Source organism: Panthera leo, chromosome D3 (genome assembly GCF_018350215.1).
Source record: "Panthera leo isolate Ple1 chromosome D3, P.leo_Ple1_pat1.1, whole genome shotgun sequence".
Taxonomy (NCBI): Eukaryota; Metazoa; Chordata; class Mammalia; order Carnivora; family Felidae; genus Panthera; species Panthera leo.
The window spans coordinates 18,022,720-18,044,212 of NC_056690.1; the positions used below are offsets into that span (position 1 = coordinate 18,022,720).

Below are 21,493 nucleotides of genomic sequence, written 5' to 3' on the forward strand. Positions count from 1 at the left end.
ATGACGGTTACCCCACCGGGCATTGTCGCCCTGCCCTACAGCTCAACGGGTTGAGGTAGGGTTTTGTGCCTGGGACCTGCTGAGGCCGCGGCCGGGCCCCCTTGTTGGACTCGAAAGGCCACATCCGTTTTGGGGATGAGCAGCCAGGCTTGGAACCCGGGGCCTTGGTTTTCTGGCCCCACGTACTCTCTGCTACAACATAAATGGAGTCTGATCCCCCGTGAGGAGTTCCTCTGCGACTTGTTCTTCCGTGCGCCTTAAAAATCAGCCAGCTGGCATCTGTCCCACTTGACGTAGTTGCTCACGGTTGATTGTCACATGAGCTCCATAAAAATTTACCGCAGCCTGATTGTTCCATGATTACACTCAAGAAACCTGGGGTAAGAGGTTTGTCTCCCCCCACCCCCCTTTTAATGAAAGGATCGTAAGGTGTGGTAGCGCTATTCATTTGGCATCTTGGGCTGCAAACGACCGACTCTGGTGGTGAGTAAGGAAAATGGGAGGTTTGCAGGGGGATGATGCCTGGGAGGGCGGAGAACCAGGTGTGGAAACAGCCCAGGCACCTGAAATTCTCTAGCTCTCACCTCCAGGTACCTGTGCCCAAACGGATGCCTCCATTATGCGCGTCAGAAGCCCTGACCACGGCAAGCCAGGGTCCATGTCCCCTCCCCCCTTACCAAAATTATTTTCAGGGGGATGGGATGGGCCATCCCCCACCCCCCCAATAAGTGTATTCGGTGTGTGTTAGCGTTAGATTTCTTTATCTGCTGGAATTTTCATAATCCAGAGTTCAAACCTTTTTATTACTGACAATGTCAAGCTGATAAAATCAGAATGTATTTTCATTCCACTCCATCATGAGCAACGTTCACCCATATCGTATCTGTACTTCCTCCGCGCGCACCGCCCCCCCCCCCCCCCGCCCCAGCCCATCCAACTGGGTTATTTATTTTTATAGCTTTTTTAAAGTAGAGATTACCTGCACGCACGGACGTGTGGACAAGGGTAGATACACCCACACCCGCAATGGGAGATATCAATGTTCTGTTGATGACTCTAAGCTTTTAGTTGTGATGGGTGTTCTTGGGTTTTCCTAGGATTTAATTCTGATGCACATTTGGCCGGAGTGACGATTTTTTTTTTTTTTTTCCCATTTTGCTTTTTCTGCCCGGGCTCCAGGGGTTTAAGCCAAGCTCCGGAACGGTTCAGGAACTGAATTTCCGCAGCAACAAGAATGTGTGGGGTTATTTCAGCGTGGCTGCTACTGGCGGCTTACATGAATTTGCGGATTCCCAGTTCGGGCACTGCTTCTCCTGGGGAGAGAACCGGGAAGAGGCCATTTCGTCAGTATCTCCCTCCTTCCCTCCTCCTTTCCCTCCTTTCTTCGGGAAACTAAAAGTTAGCCTGTGGCTTCAGATGCAGCAGCACCAGGAGATAAAGGAGGCGAATCACCGAGCAGACCCTGTGTCAAATACCCTTTGCTAAAATCCAAGAGCGAAGTCTGCCCTCTTCCTGTGTCCGAGATCCATAAAGGCCAGTGAGCTCACCAAGGCCATTTTGGTCTTGGGATCATTACAGGTCGCATATAAAAGGTGCCAAGTACTATAGCTTTAAAAAAAAAAAAAGATGCGTGTGGGACTTCTTTAGATACAAACCTTTTAAGTAGGTCCTGGAGAAACGCCCCTTGACAAAGGGGCTCCCGAATCCCGAAACACCCACATCTTAAAATTTCTCCTGCCTTGCCCCGAGCGCAGAGAGGTAAAAACCAGCTCACGTTGTGATTAAACCTTCTCGTGTGGATGAATAACTGTCCTTGAGAGTGAAAAGTCCCAAAGACATTGCAGTCATTCTGTCTCAAAGGCATTAAAATCAGGGTGCCTGGCTGGCTCAGTCGGCATGGCACGTGACTCTTGATCTCAATGTTGTTAAGTTGGAGCCCCACGTTGGGTGTAAAATTGAAGGGGGAGGAGGAAGGCCAGCCATCCCAGCCCATGCCGATGCAAACGGCCTGTGGCTTGCGTGTCCCATGCTGTGAATGACCAGTATCCATTTCAACAGAATTCAGAGGGAAGAATTTCAGCATTTCTTATGGCCGCCAGAGTCCGGTGCCGGGGGCGGGGGGGTTCAAGGGTGCCAGTTCCCCCAGGACTGAGGCTTTCCTAGGATTTGGGATTTCTCACTGCTACAATTGGGTGTGTCCTGAGCAAATTGGAACAAGTGGGTCACCCTTGAGCCCAGTAGCTCGTCTCGTACGTGCAGATTCCAGTGCCACAGCTGACCTTCCGTAGACTATTGACGCCCTCATTTGATCTTAGTGCATCTTGTGTATTTTCTGTCCCCCCCGAACTAGGCTTGTGATTTGCCCCTTTGCTCCACCTGCTGAATGCACGCTGGGACACCAATGTCAGATATCAAAGCTCCCTCCCGGGAAGAGAATTGTTCTAATCCCACCTCTTTCTCTGGTGCCCAACACTCTCCCTGTGATTTCATAGGGAGTAGGGGTGTCAGCCCTTTGGACTGGAGCCCTGTTTGGGGGAAGGCCACCCCTCTGGGAGATGGGAGGTGGTGACCAACCAGGCACGGGTGGATGGGTGACCGCCACCCCCTCAGTGGAGGGACAGCGTTGGCCGTCCGTAGGCCCACCCCGTGCATACCCAGCAAAGCAGCTGCCCTGGGTGCTGAGGATTTGAATAGGGCTGGCCGGAGAGAGGCAGAGCTACTGGCCGTGGTTAATAATCATTACCATCACGGTAATTAATCCTGTTGGTAGCAGCCGACCTTTTTTTATCGGTGACTGTGTGCTCTCTATGGATTGTCTCACTTTAATCCTCAAGCACCCGTTGGAAGTCAGAGTTATCTCCCCATTTTCCAGATGAGGAAACTGAAGCCCAGAGCGGTTAAGTCCTTTGCCCAAGTGACCAGTAAATGCTGGAGCCGAGATTGACACCTGGGCCATTGGACTCAGGCCCCCCTCTCTCAACTGTGCTATTCTGGCTCTCTGAGAAGCACGCAGGAACTCTGTTGGCCGGTATATTAATTTGGAAAACAATCAATGTGCCTTTCCCCTCAAGGAACATGGTGGTGGCTTTGAAGGAGCTGTCCATCCGGGGCGACTTCAGGACCACCGTGGAGTATCTCATTAACCTGCTGGAGACCGAGCGTTTCCAGAACAATGACATCGACACAGGGTGGTTGGATCACCTCATCGCTGAGAAAGTGCAGGTGGGGGGGGCTGCATGCTTCTCCCCTCGGGGTCGTGGAGCCCCCGGCTCCTCGTGGGCTCGGTCACCACCGACACTGAAACGCGGAGTCTTTCCTAGGCTGAGAAGCCAGATATCATGCTTGGGGTGGTGTGTGGAGCCTTGAACGTGGCCGATGTGATGTTCAGAACCTGCATGACGGATTTCTTACACTCGCTGGAAAGGTAGGGCACGATGGTAATTCTCCACCCCCCCCCCCTCCCGTGGGATGTGCGTTAGTGGTGAGGAAGGCGATGACCAGCCCCCAGGCAGTTAGGGAATCCCTCCTCCGTGCTTGCCTCTGAAATTCCTCGCCTGAACCGAGTCTGCCCTGGAGGAGAGTCGCTGGGGATGGGATCCTCAAGGCAGCAGACAGAGGGGTGCTTCTTCATGCTGACTTGTGCAAGCGACGTCATAATACTTGAGTTCAGAAAGAAGGTGGATTTGAGAAGCAAAGCAGCGTATAGGTCACCTCTACAAATGTTCTTTCCGGTCCCTCACCCGAATCAGACGGTGACTAGTGAAATGGAAGGGGCCAGGTCGCTCACTGTTAGAATGGGCCAGGATTTCGCAGCTTCAGCACCCTTGATGTTTTGAGTTCTTTTTTTTTTTTTTTTTTTTAATGTTTGTTTATTTTTTGAGAGAGAGAGAGAGACAGAGTGCGTGCCACGGAGGGGCAGAGAGTGAGGGAGACGCAGAATCTGAAGCAGGCTCCAGGCTCCAAGCTGCTGGCACAGAGCCCGATCCGGGGCTCAAACTCATGAACCGTGAGATCACGACCTGAGCTGAAGTCGGATGCTCGACTGACTGAGCCGCCCAGGCGCCCCTGAGCTGATTCATTTTTTACTGCGGATTCATTTTTTATTGCAAGGGCTGTCCTGTGCACTGTGGGAAGTTAGCAGCATCCCTGGCCCTCTATCCCCAGTGTCCTCCCACCCCCTCACTCCGCCAGAAGCCATGACAATCAAAGACATCTCTAGACATTGCCAAATGTCCTAGAGTAGAGGCTGAAGTCACCCCTCGTGGAGAAACATTGTGATAGGCAAATGAAACTACAAAAAAAAATTTAAAAAGAGAATAGATTTTAGCGCTTGGTTATCATGCTTTTGAACAGTAATAGAATCTCAGTGCGTGCACCCAGTTTCTTTCATAAGCAGGTGGCAGGATTCCCACATGGGGAGTTTTTCCAAGAACAAGCATTATGAATTTTGCTTCCTGGGAAGCCCTCTGGAAATTTCTCATCCTTGAGTAAGTGCTGTTTCCTTAAGTCCTGAGGAATGTCAGTTTCCTTGCCTTTTCATCAGTTTTAGCTTTTTTAGTACAGTCAGGTGGGTTGATGCTTAGGCAGGGCAAAGAGCTGAGTGATTGGTTCAAATCCAGAGGACGGCTGCAGAGTTCTCGTTCATTCCCACAGCCGACCGTGAGTCTGTCTTCTCTTTCAGGGGCCAGGTCCTTCCTGCCGCTTCTCTGCTGAACATCGTGGATGTGGAATTAATTTATGATGGTGTTAAGTACATTCTCAAGGTGAAGGCCCCGGGTTTCTCGGATGTCTCCAACACTCTGGAGGCTGGTGGGAGTTTTTATTTCTGCAGTGAGCCATGCCCGGAGTGGACTTGCTCATGCTTGGGTCCCGGGACGCCCCAGGCAGTCCTGTGATCTTGAAACCTAAGCCCTTTGGGTTTCAGAATGCACAGACTTGAGCGATAGGCACAAGGTACAACGGAGCATGTGTTAGCGTCCTGGGGCCACAGTAACAAAGTACTGTAAGCTGGTGGTTTGAGACAACAGAAAGGTTATGTCTCACACTCCGGAGGCCAGAGTCTAAAATCGAGGTGTCCACTGGGCCCTGTTTCTCTGAAGTCTCCAGGAAAGAATCTGCATCATGCTTTCCTAGCTTCTGATGGTTGTGGGTGGTCCTTGGTATTCCCCGGTCTACAGACTGTCACCCTGATCTATGCCCCTGGCTTCATATGACCGCCTTGCATGTGGGTATGTGTTCACAGTGTCTTCCTTCTGCATTGGGTCTCTTCTCAGAAAATCACCAGTCAGATCGCATTTAGGGCCCACCCTCCTCCGGTAGGACCTCTTTCAACTAATTACACCTGCAAAGACACTATTTCCAAATCAGGTTGACATTCTGAGGTGCCAGGAAGGACATGAATTTGGGGGGATGATATCCAGTCCAGTACAGAGCATGAGCAGGACCTGTGCTGAGCTGGCATAGTGTGTGGGTCCCTTTCCACAGGGCTGGTGAGGCCAGCTCTGCACCGAAGGTCAATGTGTGGCTTTCTAATCTCTCCCTGGCCCACCTTCAGGGCTTTCCTGAAGGTTACTCGGGGTGGCTGTCCCTTCAGAAGTATCCGGTTACCCTTGCTGGGACACCCGAGGTCAATTCAGCAGAGACTATCAGGGAGTCTCTGAGATGTGCGGTCACAGGGTCAGGCCCTAGTTCTGAGTCGGGGTGACCTGTAGGGCCAAAGTGTCCCCAAGAAGCTAAGGCGGCCTTTAAGGAGGGAAAAGATAACCGAACTTGAGTCAGCTTTTGAGGCAGAATATTTATTTTCTGTTATCTTTAAGATCACTGAGCACTTTACGCTTCCAACTTTGGGGTTTTTCAGGTTTAGTTCAGCCGAACGAGCGTGTTATCCATGCGGGCGTGCTTATAAAACCACTTTTTACCCCTCCATGCTTCTTGGCTATTCTGGGGGCCCTGGTTCCCCCAGTGTGATTTTTAAATATGGCACATGCTTATTGCATAAAAGTCAAAAATTTCAAGCAAGCACAAAACATCAAAAGAGCAAGCCCTTCAGGTGCTGACTCCGGGAGGCGATCCCTATTAACGTCTTAGCAAATCTCTTCAAAATTTTTTTCCCCTCAGGCATCGATTTTGCACATTGAGATCATGGTGCAAATACTGTTTTACTGCTTTGATATTATTACGGCATGATGTTTTCCCCTGTTAGTAACAAGGTTTCTTATATCAGGTTGTTGTCTCTAATGCTGTCCAGTAGAACTTTCCGTAGGAAGGCAAATGTTCTGTATCTGTGCTGTCCAGTATGGGGCCACCTGTATCTACTGAGTGCCGAGGAACTAAATTTTCCTTTTTTTTTTTAAGTGAAATTAATTTACATGTAAATAGCCAGCCTAGCCAGGGGCGGCCATGTTGGACAGTGCTGGTCTAGAGTATTCCATTGCAAGGTCGTTAGATGGCTACTTTCTCAGTCTTCCTGTTGCCACGAATAGTGTTGCAATAGACATTCCTATACTTCTTAATACCTTTTGTTTCCACATGAATATTTTACGGGTCAAAGGCTCTTTAGGGTGTTTCGTGTTCTGAGAGAGAGCACTCACGTCGAACCGAAGGCTAGTATGTCCGGTTGAAGTACAGAGCTGAGGTCAGGGCCTGGCCACCTGTGCCTTTCTCGAGTGTCCCAAATGTCTGGTGTGCCCCCGGGCAGAGCCGGGTCTGAGGAGGACAGAGTCCTGGTCACTGCTGGAGTCTCCAGGACTGCCTCGCTCCCGGCGAGACCCCCACCCCATCTCTTTGCTACTCAGGGTGGCCCTGCTTGGGGGCTGATGCTTGAAGACAGGAATCGGAAGGGCAAGCGATTGGTGGGGATGTGGCCAGGCTGGAACTCCGCCTGTAGCCAGTGGCCATCAGGCCACCCAGGGGACAAGTGTGGCACCACTCTGCAGCTCCAGCAGTGGCTCCCTGGGGGCGAATGAGGGCCGAGACTGGAGAGATTGCAAACGTCCACCGTGGCACTCCCACTGTGGACCCTAGCCCTTGCTCGTGGCGCCCTGGCACCCAGGGACAAGCGGGCCTCCTGAATTCGGGCAGGGACACTGAGTCTGTCCCTACAGGTGGCCCGGCAATCTCTGACCATGTTCGTCCTCATCATGAACGGCTGTCACATCGAGATCGACGCCCACCGGCTGAATGACGGTGGGTTACTGCTGTCCTACAATGGCAACAGCTATACCACCTACATGAAAGAAGAGGTTGACAGGTACATGGCGGGGTACACAGAGCCGCGGGTTGAAAATACAAAGCCAGCTGTGTGCAGCCCAGGAGTCTTCGATAAAGTACCGTTTCCAGTAAATTCTGGGGCCCATGGAGAGGTTAATCTCTTGGCTGGAAAACCACCAACTGGCAGACATCTGGGGGGAGGCTCCCAGGAGGCCCGTTTCTAGTGACATAGTGGGGTTCAGAGCCGGATGGGATGTGACTCCCAGCTCCGTGGCCTGCGAGGTGTGCGACAGTGTGTCAGCTGCCCCTTGTCTGAGCTGCGGTGCCCACACCGGGCTGAGCGCAGGCTTGGAGGAGAAACAGCCGTCCAGTTAGGGCAACGGCTCCTCGTACCAGGCACGGAGCTAGGTGCTGGGATGAGACCGTGGTCACGACCCATGGAGCCTGTTGGCGAATGTGACCCATTAAACAAGCAGAAGTGGCAGGAAAGGTCTCTGTGCACCTGAGTGGGTGAAATACAGGAAGGAGACCCAGAAAGCACGTAGCAGGGGGGCATCACGAGATAGACCCAAAGACCCTCCTATTCTGATGCAGCTGACCACACTGAGCTCATACAATGAAATGCGGACCAGCCCTGACGAGCAGGCGGTACCGACCCCCTCTCCCGCTCCAGCCGAGGGGAGTCAGGCCCAGTGCCTGCGAAAGCTCCGCTTAGAGAGTTGTCTCCCTTCCCAACCTTCGAAGTTTTGGAAGAAGGCAGACTGGATTCGCCCCAGCCAGAGCACTATTTTATTACCTCTTTTTAAGCCATGTTCTGTCTGCCAGGAATGTTCAAGGTTATTATAGGCTCCCCCCGGGGGCATACTCTCCCCAGTTCGGTGATAAGGCGAAGACTTACCATTGGTAACTATGTATCGAATAATATTGATTGCGTTCTCTGTGCCTGTTAGAATTCTATCAGTAAAAGGGACTTGTTTTCAGCCAGAAAAGGGTCACACCTTTTGCTCACCCGCTTCATTCCCAGTTATCTCTGCCGTAACCGTCAAAGGCTAGCATTTGGGAAAGTTGGAGTCCAACAGACCACGTGCAGGGTCATGCTCATGGCTGCCTCTAGGGAGGGGGAGATACCGACCAAAGCCTGACTTGGGCGTGCGGGGTGGATGGTCCTCCCCATCTACCCGCCTGCCCGCCCGTTCTCCCTCCCAGTTACCGTGTTACCATTGGCAACAAGACCTGTGTGTTTGAGAAGGAGAACGATCCCACGGTCCTGAGGTCCCCTTCGGCCGGGAAGCTAATACAGTACACGGTGGAGGACGGGGGCCACGTCGAGGCTGGGAGCAGCTACGCGGAGATGGAGGTGAGCACAGAGCCCGCCCCTGGGGTGAGGCTGCAGCCGGGTCTCCCCTCCCCCCACTCCCCAAGGGAGGACCATCTGCCATCATCCAGTCTGCACCTCTCCCCTGGGCTGCCACCTGCTGACTCCTCAGAGAGCCAGTATGTGGGGTTCAGCCCAAATTCTCTGCAGTGTTCAAAGGGAAAACCTCCAAAATGTACACTCTGCAGGAACGAGTGAGAACTGATTTTTTTTTTCAAGCTTATTTTTACTTATTTTGAGAGAAGGACAGGAGAACAAGTGAGAGAGGGACAGAGAAGAAAGGGAGAGAGAGAATCCCAAGCAGGTTCCACGCTGCCAGCGCAGAGCCCGATGCGGGGCTCAAACTCACGAACTGTGAGCTCATGACCTGAGCTGAAGTCAAGAGTCAGACGTCTAACTGACTGAGCCACCCAGGTGCCCCAAGAACTGATTAATAATAATGACGGTGATGATTTAACAAGCCGTAAGCCAATACTTATAAAGTGCTTGCCTGTGGCAGGTGCTACTGTAGGCATTTTACGTGTCTTTAATTACCTTCTGTAATCTTTCCGGCAACAGTCATAGGAGATGGGCACAGAGAGGATTCCCACTTGACACATGAAGAAACGGGCCCAGGCAGGCCGAGGAACTCACTCAAGGTCACACAGAGCTAGCTAGGGTTCACACCTGGGCTCCATGCCACGCTGCCACGGTAAATAATACGATGATGGCAGTGAAAATGCGGCGGCTGTAGGAGGTGGTCCTTGCTGACCTCCCACCATGTGCCAGGCTCCTCTTCTCGGGTAATCCTGGTTACTCAAGAGGCCTGTGAGGCGTGGCTGTCTTCCATTTTATGGTTGAGGAGAGTGAGGCTCAGAGAGGGCAAGGCACCTGGTAGAGGTCACGGAGCGATGGGTGGGGTGCTGGGCTCCAGCCCAGGTCTGTCTCGGGCGCCCAGGCTGTGAGCTGCTGACCTAAAGGGTCACAGTGCCGGCTGCCTGCAGCCCACGCCACGGTGGCAAAACTCATCGTGTCTGTGTTGGCAGACCGTCAGGCCAGTCAAAGGGGCTGGTGACTGTGCTGGGAGCATGTTCTTCTTGCCACCAAGTGTTCCCCAGAGGGTTTTCTCACTGATTTTAAGAGAGGAGCCGGTCACTAGGGGCGCCTGGGTGGCTCAGTCGGTTAAGCGTCCGACTTCAGCTCAGGTCACGATCTCACGGTCCGTGAGTTCGAGCCCCACGTCGGGCTCTGGGCTGATGGCTCAGAGCCTGGAGCCTGCTTCTGATTCTGTGTCTCCCTCTCTCTCTGCCCCTCCCCCGTTCATGCTCTGTCTTTCTCTGTCTCAAAAATAAAACGTTAAAAAAAAAAATTAAAAGAAAAAAAGAAAGGAGCCGGTCACAAAATACACCATGTTTTCAGAATATGTTTGTTAATCCCCCCCCCCCCCCAAAATGATTTAACTGTATTTCTAAGAGAGAGGCTTTACATCACAAATAAAATCAGTTTCTGGGGCACCTGGGTGGCTCAGTCGATTAAGCATCCAACTCTTGATTTTGGCTCAGGTTTGAGCCCCGCATCGGGTTTTGCGCTGGCAGTGTGGAGCCTGCTTGGGATTCTCTCTCTCTCTCTCTCTCTCTCTCTCTCTCTCTCTCTCTCTCTCAAAAGGAAGTAAGTAAACTTAAAAGAAAAAAAAAAGAAAAAAGAAATTACAAAAAGCAGTTTCCGTGCCTGTAAAATGGGTACAATAAACACCTGCCTTCCCAGCTGCCTTTAGCAGATGGAGATAATTCACGAACAGCACTGAGCCTAGCACACAGCAGGCTTCTGGCAAATACCAGTTCCCTCCATCCTTTACACATGAACTCTGCTCAGGGAGTCGTTCTATTTAAATGGCCAAGGACCTGCTCCAGAAAACTGGTTCTGGGGGACTCTAGCTGTCACACACGCACACACAGCCAGTCCTGGCGGGCTCAGCTCGTCTCTTCCTTCTGCAAAACAGGTGATGAAGATGATCATGACCCTGAACGTGCAGGAAAGCGGCCGGGTGAAGTACATCAAGCGTGCGGGGGCTGTGCTGGAAGCAGGCTGTGTGGTGGCCAAGCTGGAGCTCGATGACCCTTCCAAAGTACGCCCGGTATGTTGCACCCCGGCACAGCCACCCTGGCTGGCTCTGCCCGTTCAGGGAGCCGAGCTGGCTTAAGACTCCTGACTCTTGTCCTGCCCCTGTGGGCCCCCGGCAGCGGCATGACGGGCACAGAAGCCTGCCTGCCTCTGCTCCTACCCCTCCCATCAGCTCCGCATCTGGCTCAGGGTCAAACTCAGGTTCTTCCTACAAGACCCCAACTGAGTTGTCCCCCACTGGCTTTTTCTTCCCCCCACTGTCTTCTCTGGCTTCACCCACTTTTCTTCTCCCCCTCATTTAATCAAACACGCCAGGATCTTCCACTTAGAACCTGCCCCCTTTGCCCAGAAGAACCTTCCCCCAGATGTTTTCAGTGCTTACCCTCTTACCTCTTGTAAACATTTATTCGAGCGTCATCCCTGAACCCCCCCCCCCAACCCCCCGCAGTGAGGCCTTTCTGGACCACCTTTTAAAAATGTTTAATAGATTTTTTTAGTTTTATATTCACAGAAAATTTTGGCAAGATAGTACAGAGAGTTTCTATATACCTTGCACCCAGTTTTCCTCTTACCGCCTTATATTAGTGTCGCTCAGCTCCATAAGTGCAGGAAGAGGGACTGCCCTTGGCCCCCGCTGTGGGGGCCCAGCTGGAGAACCAGCCCCAGACTATGCAGAACGAAACCCTCTGGTTAATCTCAAAGGACAAGAGGAGCCCACAGGGGTGGGGCAGCGGAAGGGGCAGGAAGCTGAGGGTTCCAGGCCAGCAGAACAGCACGTCCCAAACCTCCTGGGCCCCAGGGCTGCACGAAGTAGGCAGTCAGTGGACATTTGTAGAACGAATGACTAAATGAATGGCCGTGTGAGGTCAGGGTGAACCCTTGGGGGGAGCTTTTTGTTTTTTGGTTCTCCAAGGCTAAATGTTTGTGATTTACAAAAAGCTGGGACATTGGCATGAGAGTTTCGTTAAGTTTTCATCCGGCTAGGTGTTTATGTCTGGGATTGGATAAAGACTGAAAATAAATAGGGAAAATAGATAGTCGTGATTAGAAAGCAAAGTAAAACAAAAGAACCTAATCTCCTCCAGAATCACCGGGGGCACCTGACAACGGATCACGGATCACGGCATTTGCGATGGGGGAGATTTGGGAAGCCAGCATCGGGGTGTGAATGTAGCAATTGTGACTTTCCAGTACGATGTCTTCTGGGTTTTTTCGTTCTTTCTTCCTCAGGCTTCATCCTAATTATATTGTGTATTGGTAGATCTGCCTCGCCCCTCGTTTTTATCTTGTCTCACTCGGGAGGCAGGTGTCCTTGACCTCTGGTTCTTGCTGTGTCTCGTCAGGCCGAGCCATTCACAGGAGAGCTCCCTTCCCAGCAAACTCTGCCCATCATCGGAGAGAAACTACACCAGGTTTTCCACAACGTCCTGGAAAACCTGACCAACGTCATGAATGGCTACTGTCTGCCAGAGCCTATTTTTAGCACAAAGGTAGGTCATGTGCGAAGGATGGGTATGTAGTCTGCACGTGTGTGCAGGTCTGTGAAGAGCCACGAGGGTTTAAACCATCAGATCCGAGGTCTTTACTGAAGTAAGGAATGGGAAAACGGCTAGTCCTCCGTTTTTACAAAGGACTTCCTCACTTTGATTGTAAACACGGGTGTACGTTTCTCTTTGCTTCCATACTGTTGCGAAAGCTGTATTGGTTTTTTGTGGTTCAGTTCGTTGCATCCCGGAGAGTGTTCAAGCTGTGCGTGAGGAAAGGAGTCCGCGTGGGTCCCCTCTTAGAGAGCAAGGAAGGCGCTTTGGTCAGAGACACGCTCTGTTCGTTGTTCATCATTCCAGGGGTCCGTTGCCTACTTACTCTGTAGAGAAATGAGTTTTCACACTTGCAGGCTTCTGCGCAAGACCCACGATGCTAAATTCATCATCACTAGTAATAACATCGTGCGTCACCTTCTATCTCTTAGTGGTGGTGACTGTGCGGTGGTATTTATGGCCAGTATGATATTATTTCCACCTTACAGGTAAGGAAACTGGGACACAGAGAGGCTAAGAAACTTGTCCCGTTTCATCCGTGAAAAAGATCAGGTTGGATTTGAACACTGGCCATCTGTCTTCAGGGTCTGTGCTCTTAACTCCCGTGCTGTGTTGTCTAATTGTGATCGCCGTGACGGCCACACTTCTTTAGCCTTTGCACTTGCCAGCGTGTGCATTCTTTCAGTTTTAAACCGCCCGACCCCTGTGGTGGCAGCACTCTTATCCTTCTCACTCAGAGACTGTCAACATTTCGGCTGCTGGGACCCCTGGAAGCAGCCTCGTGTCGCTGTTAAGCATCTCGGGAGCTTGATGGCCCGAGTTTGCTTCTCACTAGCTGGGTGACTTTGGGTAACTCAGTCAGCCTCTCTGTTTCAGGTTTCTCAACTATAAAATGGGAATAATGATTATCCCTACTTTCTAGGGTTATTTCTGAGGATCGGGGGGGAAGGTACAAATGAAAGTTTTAGCGCAGTGCCTGGCACTGAGCAAGCGTCCTCGGATGTGAGCTCTTCGTGTGGCCTTGTGTAATATCCTCACGCCAGGCTGGCGGATGCATGGAGAGGGGAGTGCAGGGAAACTGAGTATTCCCCTTGTGGTCAGGGGGCCATTCCGCTCGGGACTGTTCTAGAGGCTGCCGCGTCTAGCTCTTGGGCTCCTCGAGTACAGGACCTGGGTGGTGCATGTCGCGTGCCTCGTGGAGGGTGGTGTTGCCCAAGGACCCGCAGGGCCTCAGGCTGACGCCGTGGTCCCCGCTTCAGCTGAAGGAGTGGGTGCAGAAACTCATGACGACCCTGCGGCACCCGTCCCTGCCGCTGCTGGAGCTGCAGGAGATCATGACCAGCGTGTCGGGCCGCATCCCCGCCCCCGTGGAGAAGTCGGTCCGCAGGGTGATGGCTCAGTATGCCAGCAACATCACCTCGGTGCTGTGCCAGTTCCCCAGCCAGCAGGTACGTACACGCCCCCCACCCGGCCCCACCAGGGGACCCCCGGGTGCCACTCGGGAACTCAATTCCCGGTCACCGTGGCCTCTGATCGAGCACGCACGGTGTTGGGGGCTAACCCCACCATTTTCTCCAAAGCAACAACTGTTCAGATGAACACAGGGGCCTCACTCTATAGAACTCAGATTCAGAATAGGAGTGAGCGGTTGCTACAAATGCAGGGAGCATTTTCCACACCTGACCTGGCTGAAAGAGAGGCAGTTGTGGGTTTTTCTTGCAAGACTGTAGCTTTGACTTTCCTCTGGTGTCTGTAAGGCGATCGTCTTGGGACTAGATGTGTATATAATATTTTTACGTGATGGAAAGCCTTCCAGGGTCGTATAAAATATCTCTAATAATACTATGTTGGCCTGATTTTTTTTTTTTTTTTTTTTTTTTTTTTTTGCTTTTATCAAGCATTTTAAAGGCAATTTGCTTTTGGAAGAACCTGCCCGTGTCTCATTAGAAGGGATTCATACCATCACTGTTCCCCCACCCACATGTTCGTGATTTGGGGAGCTAGGGGTCAGCCACTCCAGAGGTTGGAATAGATTCCACCAAAAGGGATCTACTATGGATTTATACTGGAACAGGCTGAGTGAAAGAAGCCACCAAAGACCACCTGTTGCATGATTCCATAGAAAAAGCAAATCCCTGGAGACAGAAAGTGGATTAGGGGTTGCCAAGGGCTGGGGGAGGGGGATCCAGACATTTTTAAATGCTTATCGGGTTGCTTTCTGGGACGATGAAAATGCTCTCAAACTAGATAGTGGCAAATGGTTGCACAACTTTGAATGGACTGAGAAATGCTGAATTAGGTGCATACTGATTTCAGGGCGGGGGAGAGAGGCGCCCGGTGGCTCATTCGGTTAAGCGTCCGGCTTCGGCTCAGGTCATGATCTTGTGGTTCGTGAGTTTGAGCCCCACACCGAGCTCTGTGCTGACAGCTCAGAGCCTGGAGCCTGCTTTGGATTCTGTGTCTCCCTCTCTCTCTGCCCCTCCCCTGCTCGTGCTCTCTCAAAAATAAATAAACGTTAAAAAAATAAAAAGAAAATGAATGGGAGACATACCGTGGTATGTGAATGATATCTCGACTGAAAAATAACCAAAACACAACTCTAAAGAACCCCAGTTGAGAAAAGTATGCATTTGGACCTTTTAGGAATTTGTTGTTAGTGTAGACTTTTTCATTAAAAACAATTTTTGTTGCCAAAAGCAGTATGATAATACCAATAAATCTAGTTATAAAAACAAGACACCCCCCCCCCAGCACCTTCATTTTCCCTGGGGTTGAAAATTCCCTTCCCTTTTTCCAGACCACTCATATTTGTGGAGAAGAATAATACACGTGTCTTTACGGGATTGTTGTCATTTCTAAGCTCTTGAATTCCTCCAGCCATGTGTTGAGAGGGACAAACAGCTGGTGGCCAGAGAGCTTTGGAGCTGAAATTTTTAATTTTTAAAAATGTTTTTTAATGTTTATTCACTTTTGAGACAGAGAGGGAGAGAGGGAGGGAGGGAGGGAGGGTGAGCAGGGGAGGGACAGAGAGAGAGAGGGAGACACAGAATCCGAAGCAGGCTCCAGGCTCCGAGCTGTCAGCACAGAGCCCGACGTGGGGCTTGAACCCACGAACCGTGAGATCATGACCTGAGCTGAAGTCGGACGCTCAACTGACTGAGCCATGCAGGTGACCCAAGAAATTTTCGATTTTTGAATGAGCCTTGAATGGGTCCTCCATGGAATCCCACGGTGGGTCCTTCTGGTGACTTCTGGAGGTGACCGGATCGTATGGTGATGAGTGGTCAGACCTATCCTGTCTGCCCTTCTAGATAGCCACTATCCTGGACTGCCACGCGGCCACCCTGCAGCGGAAGGCTGACCGGGAGGTGTTCTTCATGAACACCCAGAGCATCGTGCAGCTGGTCCAGAGGTGAGTCCCGGGCCCCCCATGGGGTGTAGTTGTCACCACACGAACGTGGCACTCTGGGGCTCTCTGAAGCTAAGACCCAGCCCATGGGGTTACCTATTCCTAACCCTAGAAACTCCAAGCAAGACCCTTTTCTCCTGTGATCTCAGTTCACCAAGTTGTAAAATAGGACTTAAGACACTTCACGCACAGTAAGTCATCCTGAGTTACAAGTGGATTAAGTTTTGTAAAGGGCTGATGACACGTGGCACATACTCAGGGGAGCTTTGACTATATGACAGTGGGATACAGTGGTTTTGTTGGCTTTATAAAGGACTATACCCATTATTGTTGTCGTTTTGAAATCATTGCAGAGGAGAGATGATGAAGATTTTTTCAGCTATGTTTTGTTTTGAATGTTTATTTATTTTCGAGAGAGAGAGAGAGCACACATGAGCAGGGGAGGGGCAGAGAGAGAGGGAGACACAGAATCCGAAGCAGGCTCCAGGCTCTGAGCCGTCAGCCCAGAGCCCGATACGGGGCTCGAACTCACAAACCGTGAGAACATGACGTGAGCCGAAGTCAGATGCTTAACTGACTGAGCCACACAGGTGCCCCAAGAATTTGTATTTTGAGGAGCTATTGAGCAGCAAGAACTATTCTAATGACAGGAAGAATGGCCATGTTGTGTGAAAACTGTGTCGCAGGAAAGCTTTGCATGTAAGGACAGAATCCAAACATTTTTAAACCAGAGGAGATGAAGTCTGTGCACATTTACCACCTTCTGGAAACTACTGGAGGCACAGAGAGGTAGGACCCTGGGAGGCTGCCCCTCTCTTCAGGGAGCTCTTCGGCTCATGGGGACTCGGACTGCTCATAGAGGATCGACCTGACAAAGGGTATCTTTGGATCCCCCACAAGAAGAGAGTTTCACAGCCAAGCGCTAGGAGGGGAGACCCTCCCCCAGAACACTTTGACCGCTAACTTTAAACCCACCCTTTCGCTTCAGAGAAACACCTAGAAGAAAATGAACAAATGTTAAGTTAGCTAAATTCCCTGGCAGGTTTTTCTGTGTTAAACATAAGTAGCAAAGCTCTGTTTTTTGTTTGTTTTTTTTTTAATTTTATTTATTTATTTAGGTAATCTCTACACCCAACGTGGGGCTCACAACCCTGAGATCCAGAGTCATATGCTTTACCAGCTGAGTCAGCCAGGCACCCCTCAAAGCTCTGTTCTATGTATATGTGTGTGTGTGTGTGTATATATATATGTATATATATATATATACACATATATATGCATATATATGTATATATATATACATATATATACACACACACATACATACATATATATGTATATATATAAATTACATTTGATTTTAAAAAAAAGGAAGGAAGAAGAAAGAAAGAAAGAAAGAAAGAAAGAAAGAAAGAAAGAAAGAAAAGAAAGGAAAATGGGGCCCCTTGGTGGCTCAGTCGGTTCAGTTCAGGTCACGATCTCATGGGTCTTGAGTTCAAGCCCGTATTGGGCTCTGTGCTGACAGCTTGGAGCCTGGAGCCTGCTTCGGATTCTGTGTCTCCACCTCTCTCTCTCTCTCTCTGCCCCTCCCCGCTTGCACTCTTTCTCTCTCTCAAAAATAAACATCCAAAAAAAAAAAAATCACATTTGAATAAGTGCATGTTTTGGGTTCTTTCTTTTGTTGTCATTTAAGTGACGCTGGGGTTAAACTGGTCTCAACGCCCTTAAAACTCAGTGTCGCATCTCTTAAGGGATTCTGTTCCCTATGTGCAGAAATGATTTAGAAGAGAAAATGTTTTAGGGAACATCCAGGTTAAAATTTGGTTTTTAAAAGAGAAGTGAGGGGTGTCTGGATGTCTCATTTGGTTAAAGTGTCTAACCCTTGATCTCGGCTCAGGTCATGATCTCATGGTTTGTGGGTTCGAGCCCTGTGTTGGGCTCTGTGCTAACAGTGCAGAGTCTGCTTGGGATTCTCTCTCTCTCCTCTCTCTCCCCCTTTCCTGCTCTCTTTCTCTCAAAAATAAACAGACATTTTAAAAAATAATAAAAGGGAAGTGAAATTTACATAAGGATCTATCGATCAATGTCTCTCAAGTTTCATTTACTTATTTTTCAAGCTGCCTTTATGCCTATGGTGGTCAGTCATTTTGGTTTTCAACTGTGCATGCAAGGCTGACCCTGTCTCTTCTCTCTGGGGATGGGCAGGTGCCATCCAAAGGCTCAGGCTCGGACTCTGGCTTGGGGTCAGAACTTGGGCAAGTCACTGCTGTCTTTGGCCTGCAGAGTCAGTGCGAATGAACCGACTCCCACGACCCTCCCCGGCTTGAGGATCGGGGAGTGCAGCCTCCAGATACTTTATTACCGTTTTCTCCTTTTGGAAGTCCTAAAAGCCCCGGCTGTAGACCCAGGCACTCTAGGAAGTAGGGCTGACGGCTCAAGCAGCCTCCCCTGCCTCCCCAGGTACCGCAGCGGGACCCGCGGCTACATGAAGGCAGTGGTGTTGGATCTCCTGAGAAGATATTTACGCGTGGAACACCATTTCCAACAAGGCAAGTGTCGCCGCCAGCGCTGGTGACAAGCCCACAGGGTGGGGGGGCCCTGAGCCTCACCCCTGTTGTCTCCCTCTAGCTCACTACGACAAGTGTGTGATCAACCTCAGGGAGCAGCTGAAGCCAAACATGTCCCAGGTGCTGGACTGCATCTTTTCCCACGCGCAGGTGGCCAAGAAGAACCAGCTGGTGATCATGTTGATCGTAAGCAGGACGGGGCACCCTGTACCCACAGCGGGAGTAGCTCGGGGTCCACAGACATTCTGGAAAGGGCTGGGGTAGAAATATTTTAGCTTTTGCTGGCCGTGCAGCCTCTGTCCTGACCTTGTGCAACGTCAAGGCCTGCAAATGGACACGGCTGTGTCCCAATAAGACTTTGTTTATAAAACCAGGCGGCGCGGGTGGGATGCAGCCGCCCCTGGGTGCAATCGCGACTGACGCTCACGGAGCGCCTCCTACGTGCCGGGCACTCCTCACGTGCTTTTCAAAAACCGGCTCGTTGACCTGAGCAAGCCCGGAAGGTGCGTACTGTGTTCACTCCCGCTCTGGCAGAGCACAAGGAGGTGAAGTCACTTTGCCAAGGGCACACAGCTGCTAAATGCAGAGCTGGGATTGGAACCCAGAGCCTGCCCCCCGCCCCCCCCCCCCCCACCGGAGTCATGAGTTATTAGGGGCTATTGGATTCTGAGTCTGGTAGGACTTTGGTTTTGCCTTCTTGGAGAAGCACGGAATTTCCTCGTTCTTATTTCTCTTCCTACCAGATGGTAATTAGCATCCTTTATAGTTCGCGATCTCTTCCCTTGATATGGTCTCTGACCCGACTCACTTGGAAGACGCAGGGTCAGCAGATACTAGGAGATCTGGACTTGGTTTTAGCAAGAAGGCGCCGACAGATTTTTTTTTTTCTTTTTTGTAAAGATAGTAAATGTTTTGGTCTTAAGAACCATGCAGCCCGTGTTGCAACCGTTCAGTTCTGCTGTTGTAGCGTGAAAGAAGCCATGGTCAGTATATAAGTGAACGTATAAACTTTATTTGTGGGGCACCTGGGTAGCGCAGTCCATTAAGCGTCTGACTTTGGCTCAGGTCATGGTCTCACGGTTCGTGGGTTCGAGCCCCGCGTCGGGCTCTGTGCTGACAGCTCAGAGCCTGGAGCCTGTTTCGGATTCTGTGTCTCCCTCTCTCTATTTGCCCCTCCCCTGCTCACGCTCTCTCTCTCTCTCTCTCTCTCTCTCTCAAAAATAAATAAACATTAAAACAAATTTTTAAAAACCCACTTTATTTACAAAAATGGGCGGTGGGCCAAATTTGGGCCTGGGCTTATAGGATAGTTAACACCCTAGCAAGATGGATTCAGAAATACTGACATTTTTGTAAAGAATCATTTTGAAATCTCCTAGTGCGGCATGAGGATCTCTTAATCCTAGCTGCACATGAGAACCTCCTGGGGTAGGTGTAGGGGGACTTTTAAAAAATACAGACACCCTGGCCTCACCCCTGGTCAGTTAAATCCGGCTTTCTGGGGATGTGGCCCAGGCATCAGTACTTTCTGAAAGCTATCCCCGGTGCGAAACTTCCTCGTGGGCTGCGTATTATATAATATTATCAGTTTAATGTTTAATTTCTTGGATGTTTCAATGAAGGTTCTTTCGTTAGCTAGGAGATCTTTTTTCTCAAGGAGGTACATTTTTTTTTTCTTAACGTTTATTTATTTTGCGGGGAGGAAGGCAGAGAGAGAGGGAGAGAGAGAATCCCAAGCAGGGTCTGCGTTATCAGGAGAGCCTGATGCAGGGCTCACACTCGTGAACTGTGAGATCGTGACCTGAGCTGTCGTCCGATGCCCACCTGACTGAGCCACCCAGGCGCCCCACAAGGAGGTGTATTCTTACCGGGAGGGATCATGGGGTCTGTAACTGACTTTCAAAAACGAAAGCGTATGTGTGCACACACGTGTATGCATGCTGGAGAAAAAGCAGGTGTGGCCATACGGTCAAAGTTGAGCAGCCGGTGGAACTGGATCATCATTATAGGGGTTTTCCATATACCGACCCTCATTTCTTGTGTAGTTTTGGCAATTCTTCCAAATTATGTTTGGAGGGAGAGCTTCCCAGTGTGCGGCCCATAAGTACAGGATTGGGAACTTAGGTCCGAAGGTCTGCCTGTCACGTGTTACCATCCCCTCGCCATTCGGAAGCCAGGGGTGAAAGCTCTGGATTATTCTGCTGTTTGCTACTCTCTGTGCACATACTGACTCTCTTCTGGGCGTGAAAGAGCTAAACATTATGGACATCAGAGGACAGTCTTGGCGGGGTGGCCCCCGGAGCAGAGAGCTAGGACACTTGCTCTCGGGGGCTTCTCAGTGAAGGCGGCTGTAGATGTGCCTGCTTGGTGGGGGGGATGTGTGAGATCCATTATTCTTTTGGCTCTCTTGGTTCTATTTATTGAAAATGTTTGCAAAGTTTCTACGTGATTTAGAGTTAATATTTTAGCACTGCACTGTATAAACTGTAAAGAATGAAGGGAGGTATTTTATACTCCCTAGAGAAACCACCTAAAAATATTTATTGAAAGTGGTGAGTTCTTTGCATTTGATGGTGCCTAGGACACTTTCTGAAAGGACTTGTTAACTGCATGATTACTTCGAAATGAAATTTTCTGAGTCTTTAAGGGGCCTTCATGTCTTTCTTTTTTTTTTTTTTTAAGGTTTATATTTTGAGAGAGAGAGAGAGAAAGAGCACACCAACAGGGGAGGGGCAGAAAGAGGGAAACAGGATCTGAAGCAGACTCCGCACTGACAGCAGGGAGCCCAACACGGGGCTCGATCTCACGAACCGCGAGATCATGACCTGAGCCAAAGTCTGACGCTCAACCAACCAGGGGGACTTGGTCGCTAAAACAGATCACTTACGGGGAGGGAGAGAAGGTTAAGAATAATCTCCTGTGCAGTTTCTTCAGCACGTGTGTTTGTGTCCAAGTGTGAAATGTTAATGCGTTAGAAACGTGCTGATCGTTCTGATCGTAGAAACAGAGCAGGCTCATTCTAATTAGGGAGATGCAGAGGCAGGTGTAGAAGAAAGGACCCATGGCCCCACCATCTGGTGACTTCTTGGAAAGCAGCCTGGGCTGCGACAGGGGTGGGGGCGAGTTGCTGGGGCGTTGAGAGTCCCAGCAGTCAGTGATTTGCCTTCTGAGGGTGTTTAGGGAACATCCGCTCTGAGCCATTCCTAAGCCCTTCTTGTGTTTCGGGGGCATAAGGAGGAGATGTCCAGAGCAGGTGCATGCAACCCTGATCTCTAGAAAGCAGGTCCCTCATTCA

The 21,493-nt window shown here is 50.4% G+C and overlaps 1 protein-coding gene across 3 annotated transcripts in view; it reads left to right on the forward strand.

The window, feature by feature from the left end:
• ACACB (acetyl-CoA carboxylase beta) overlaps positions 1-21,493 on the forward strand; it is a 98,894-nt gene that overhangs the window by 37,927 nt on the left and 39,474 nt on the right. For all 3 annotated transcript variants that reach the window (XM_042909646.1, XM_042909644.1, XM_042909645.1), the window contains exons 12-23: positions 1,180-1,343; positions 3,072-3,222; positions 3,321-3,424; positions 4,682-4,763; positions 7,104-7,249; positions 8,416-8,566; positions 10,563-10,697; positions 12,028-12,174; positions 13,482-13,670; positions 15,534-15,634; positions 18,092-18,180; positions 18,260-18,384. In XM_042909646.1, coding sequence (XP_042765580.1) covers positions 1,180-1,343; positions 3,072-3,222; positions 3,321-3,424; positions 4,682-4,763; positions 7,104-7,249; positions 8,416-8,566; positions 10,563-10,697; positions 12,028-12,174; positions 13,482-13,670; positions 15,534-15,634; positions 18,092-18,180; positions 18,260-18,384 — 1,584 coding nt within the window. The remainder of the gene's footprint in view (positions 1-1,179; positions 1,344-3,071; positions 3,223-3,320; positions 3,425-4,681; positions 4,764-7,103; positions 7,250-8,415; positions 8,567-10,562; positions 10,698-12,027; positions 12,175-13,481; positions 13,671-15,533; positions 15,635-18,091; positions 18,181-18,259; positions 18,385-21,493) is intronic.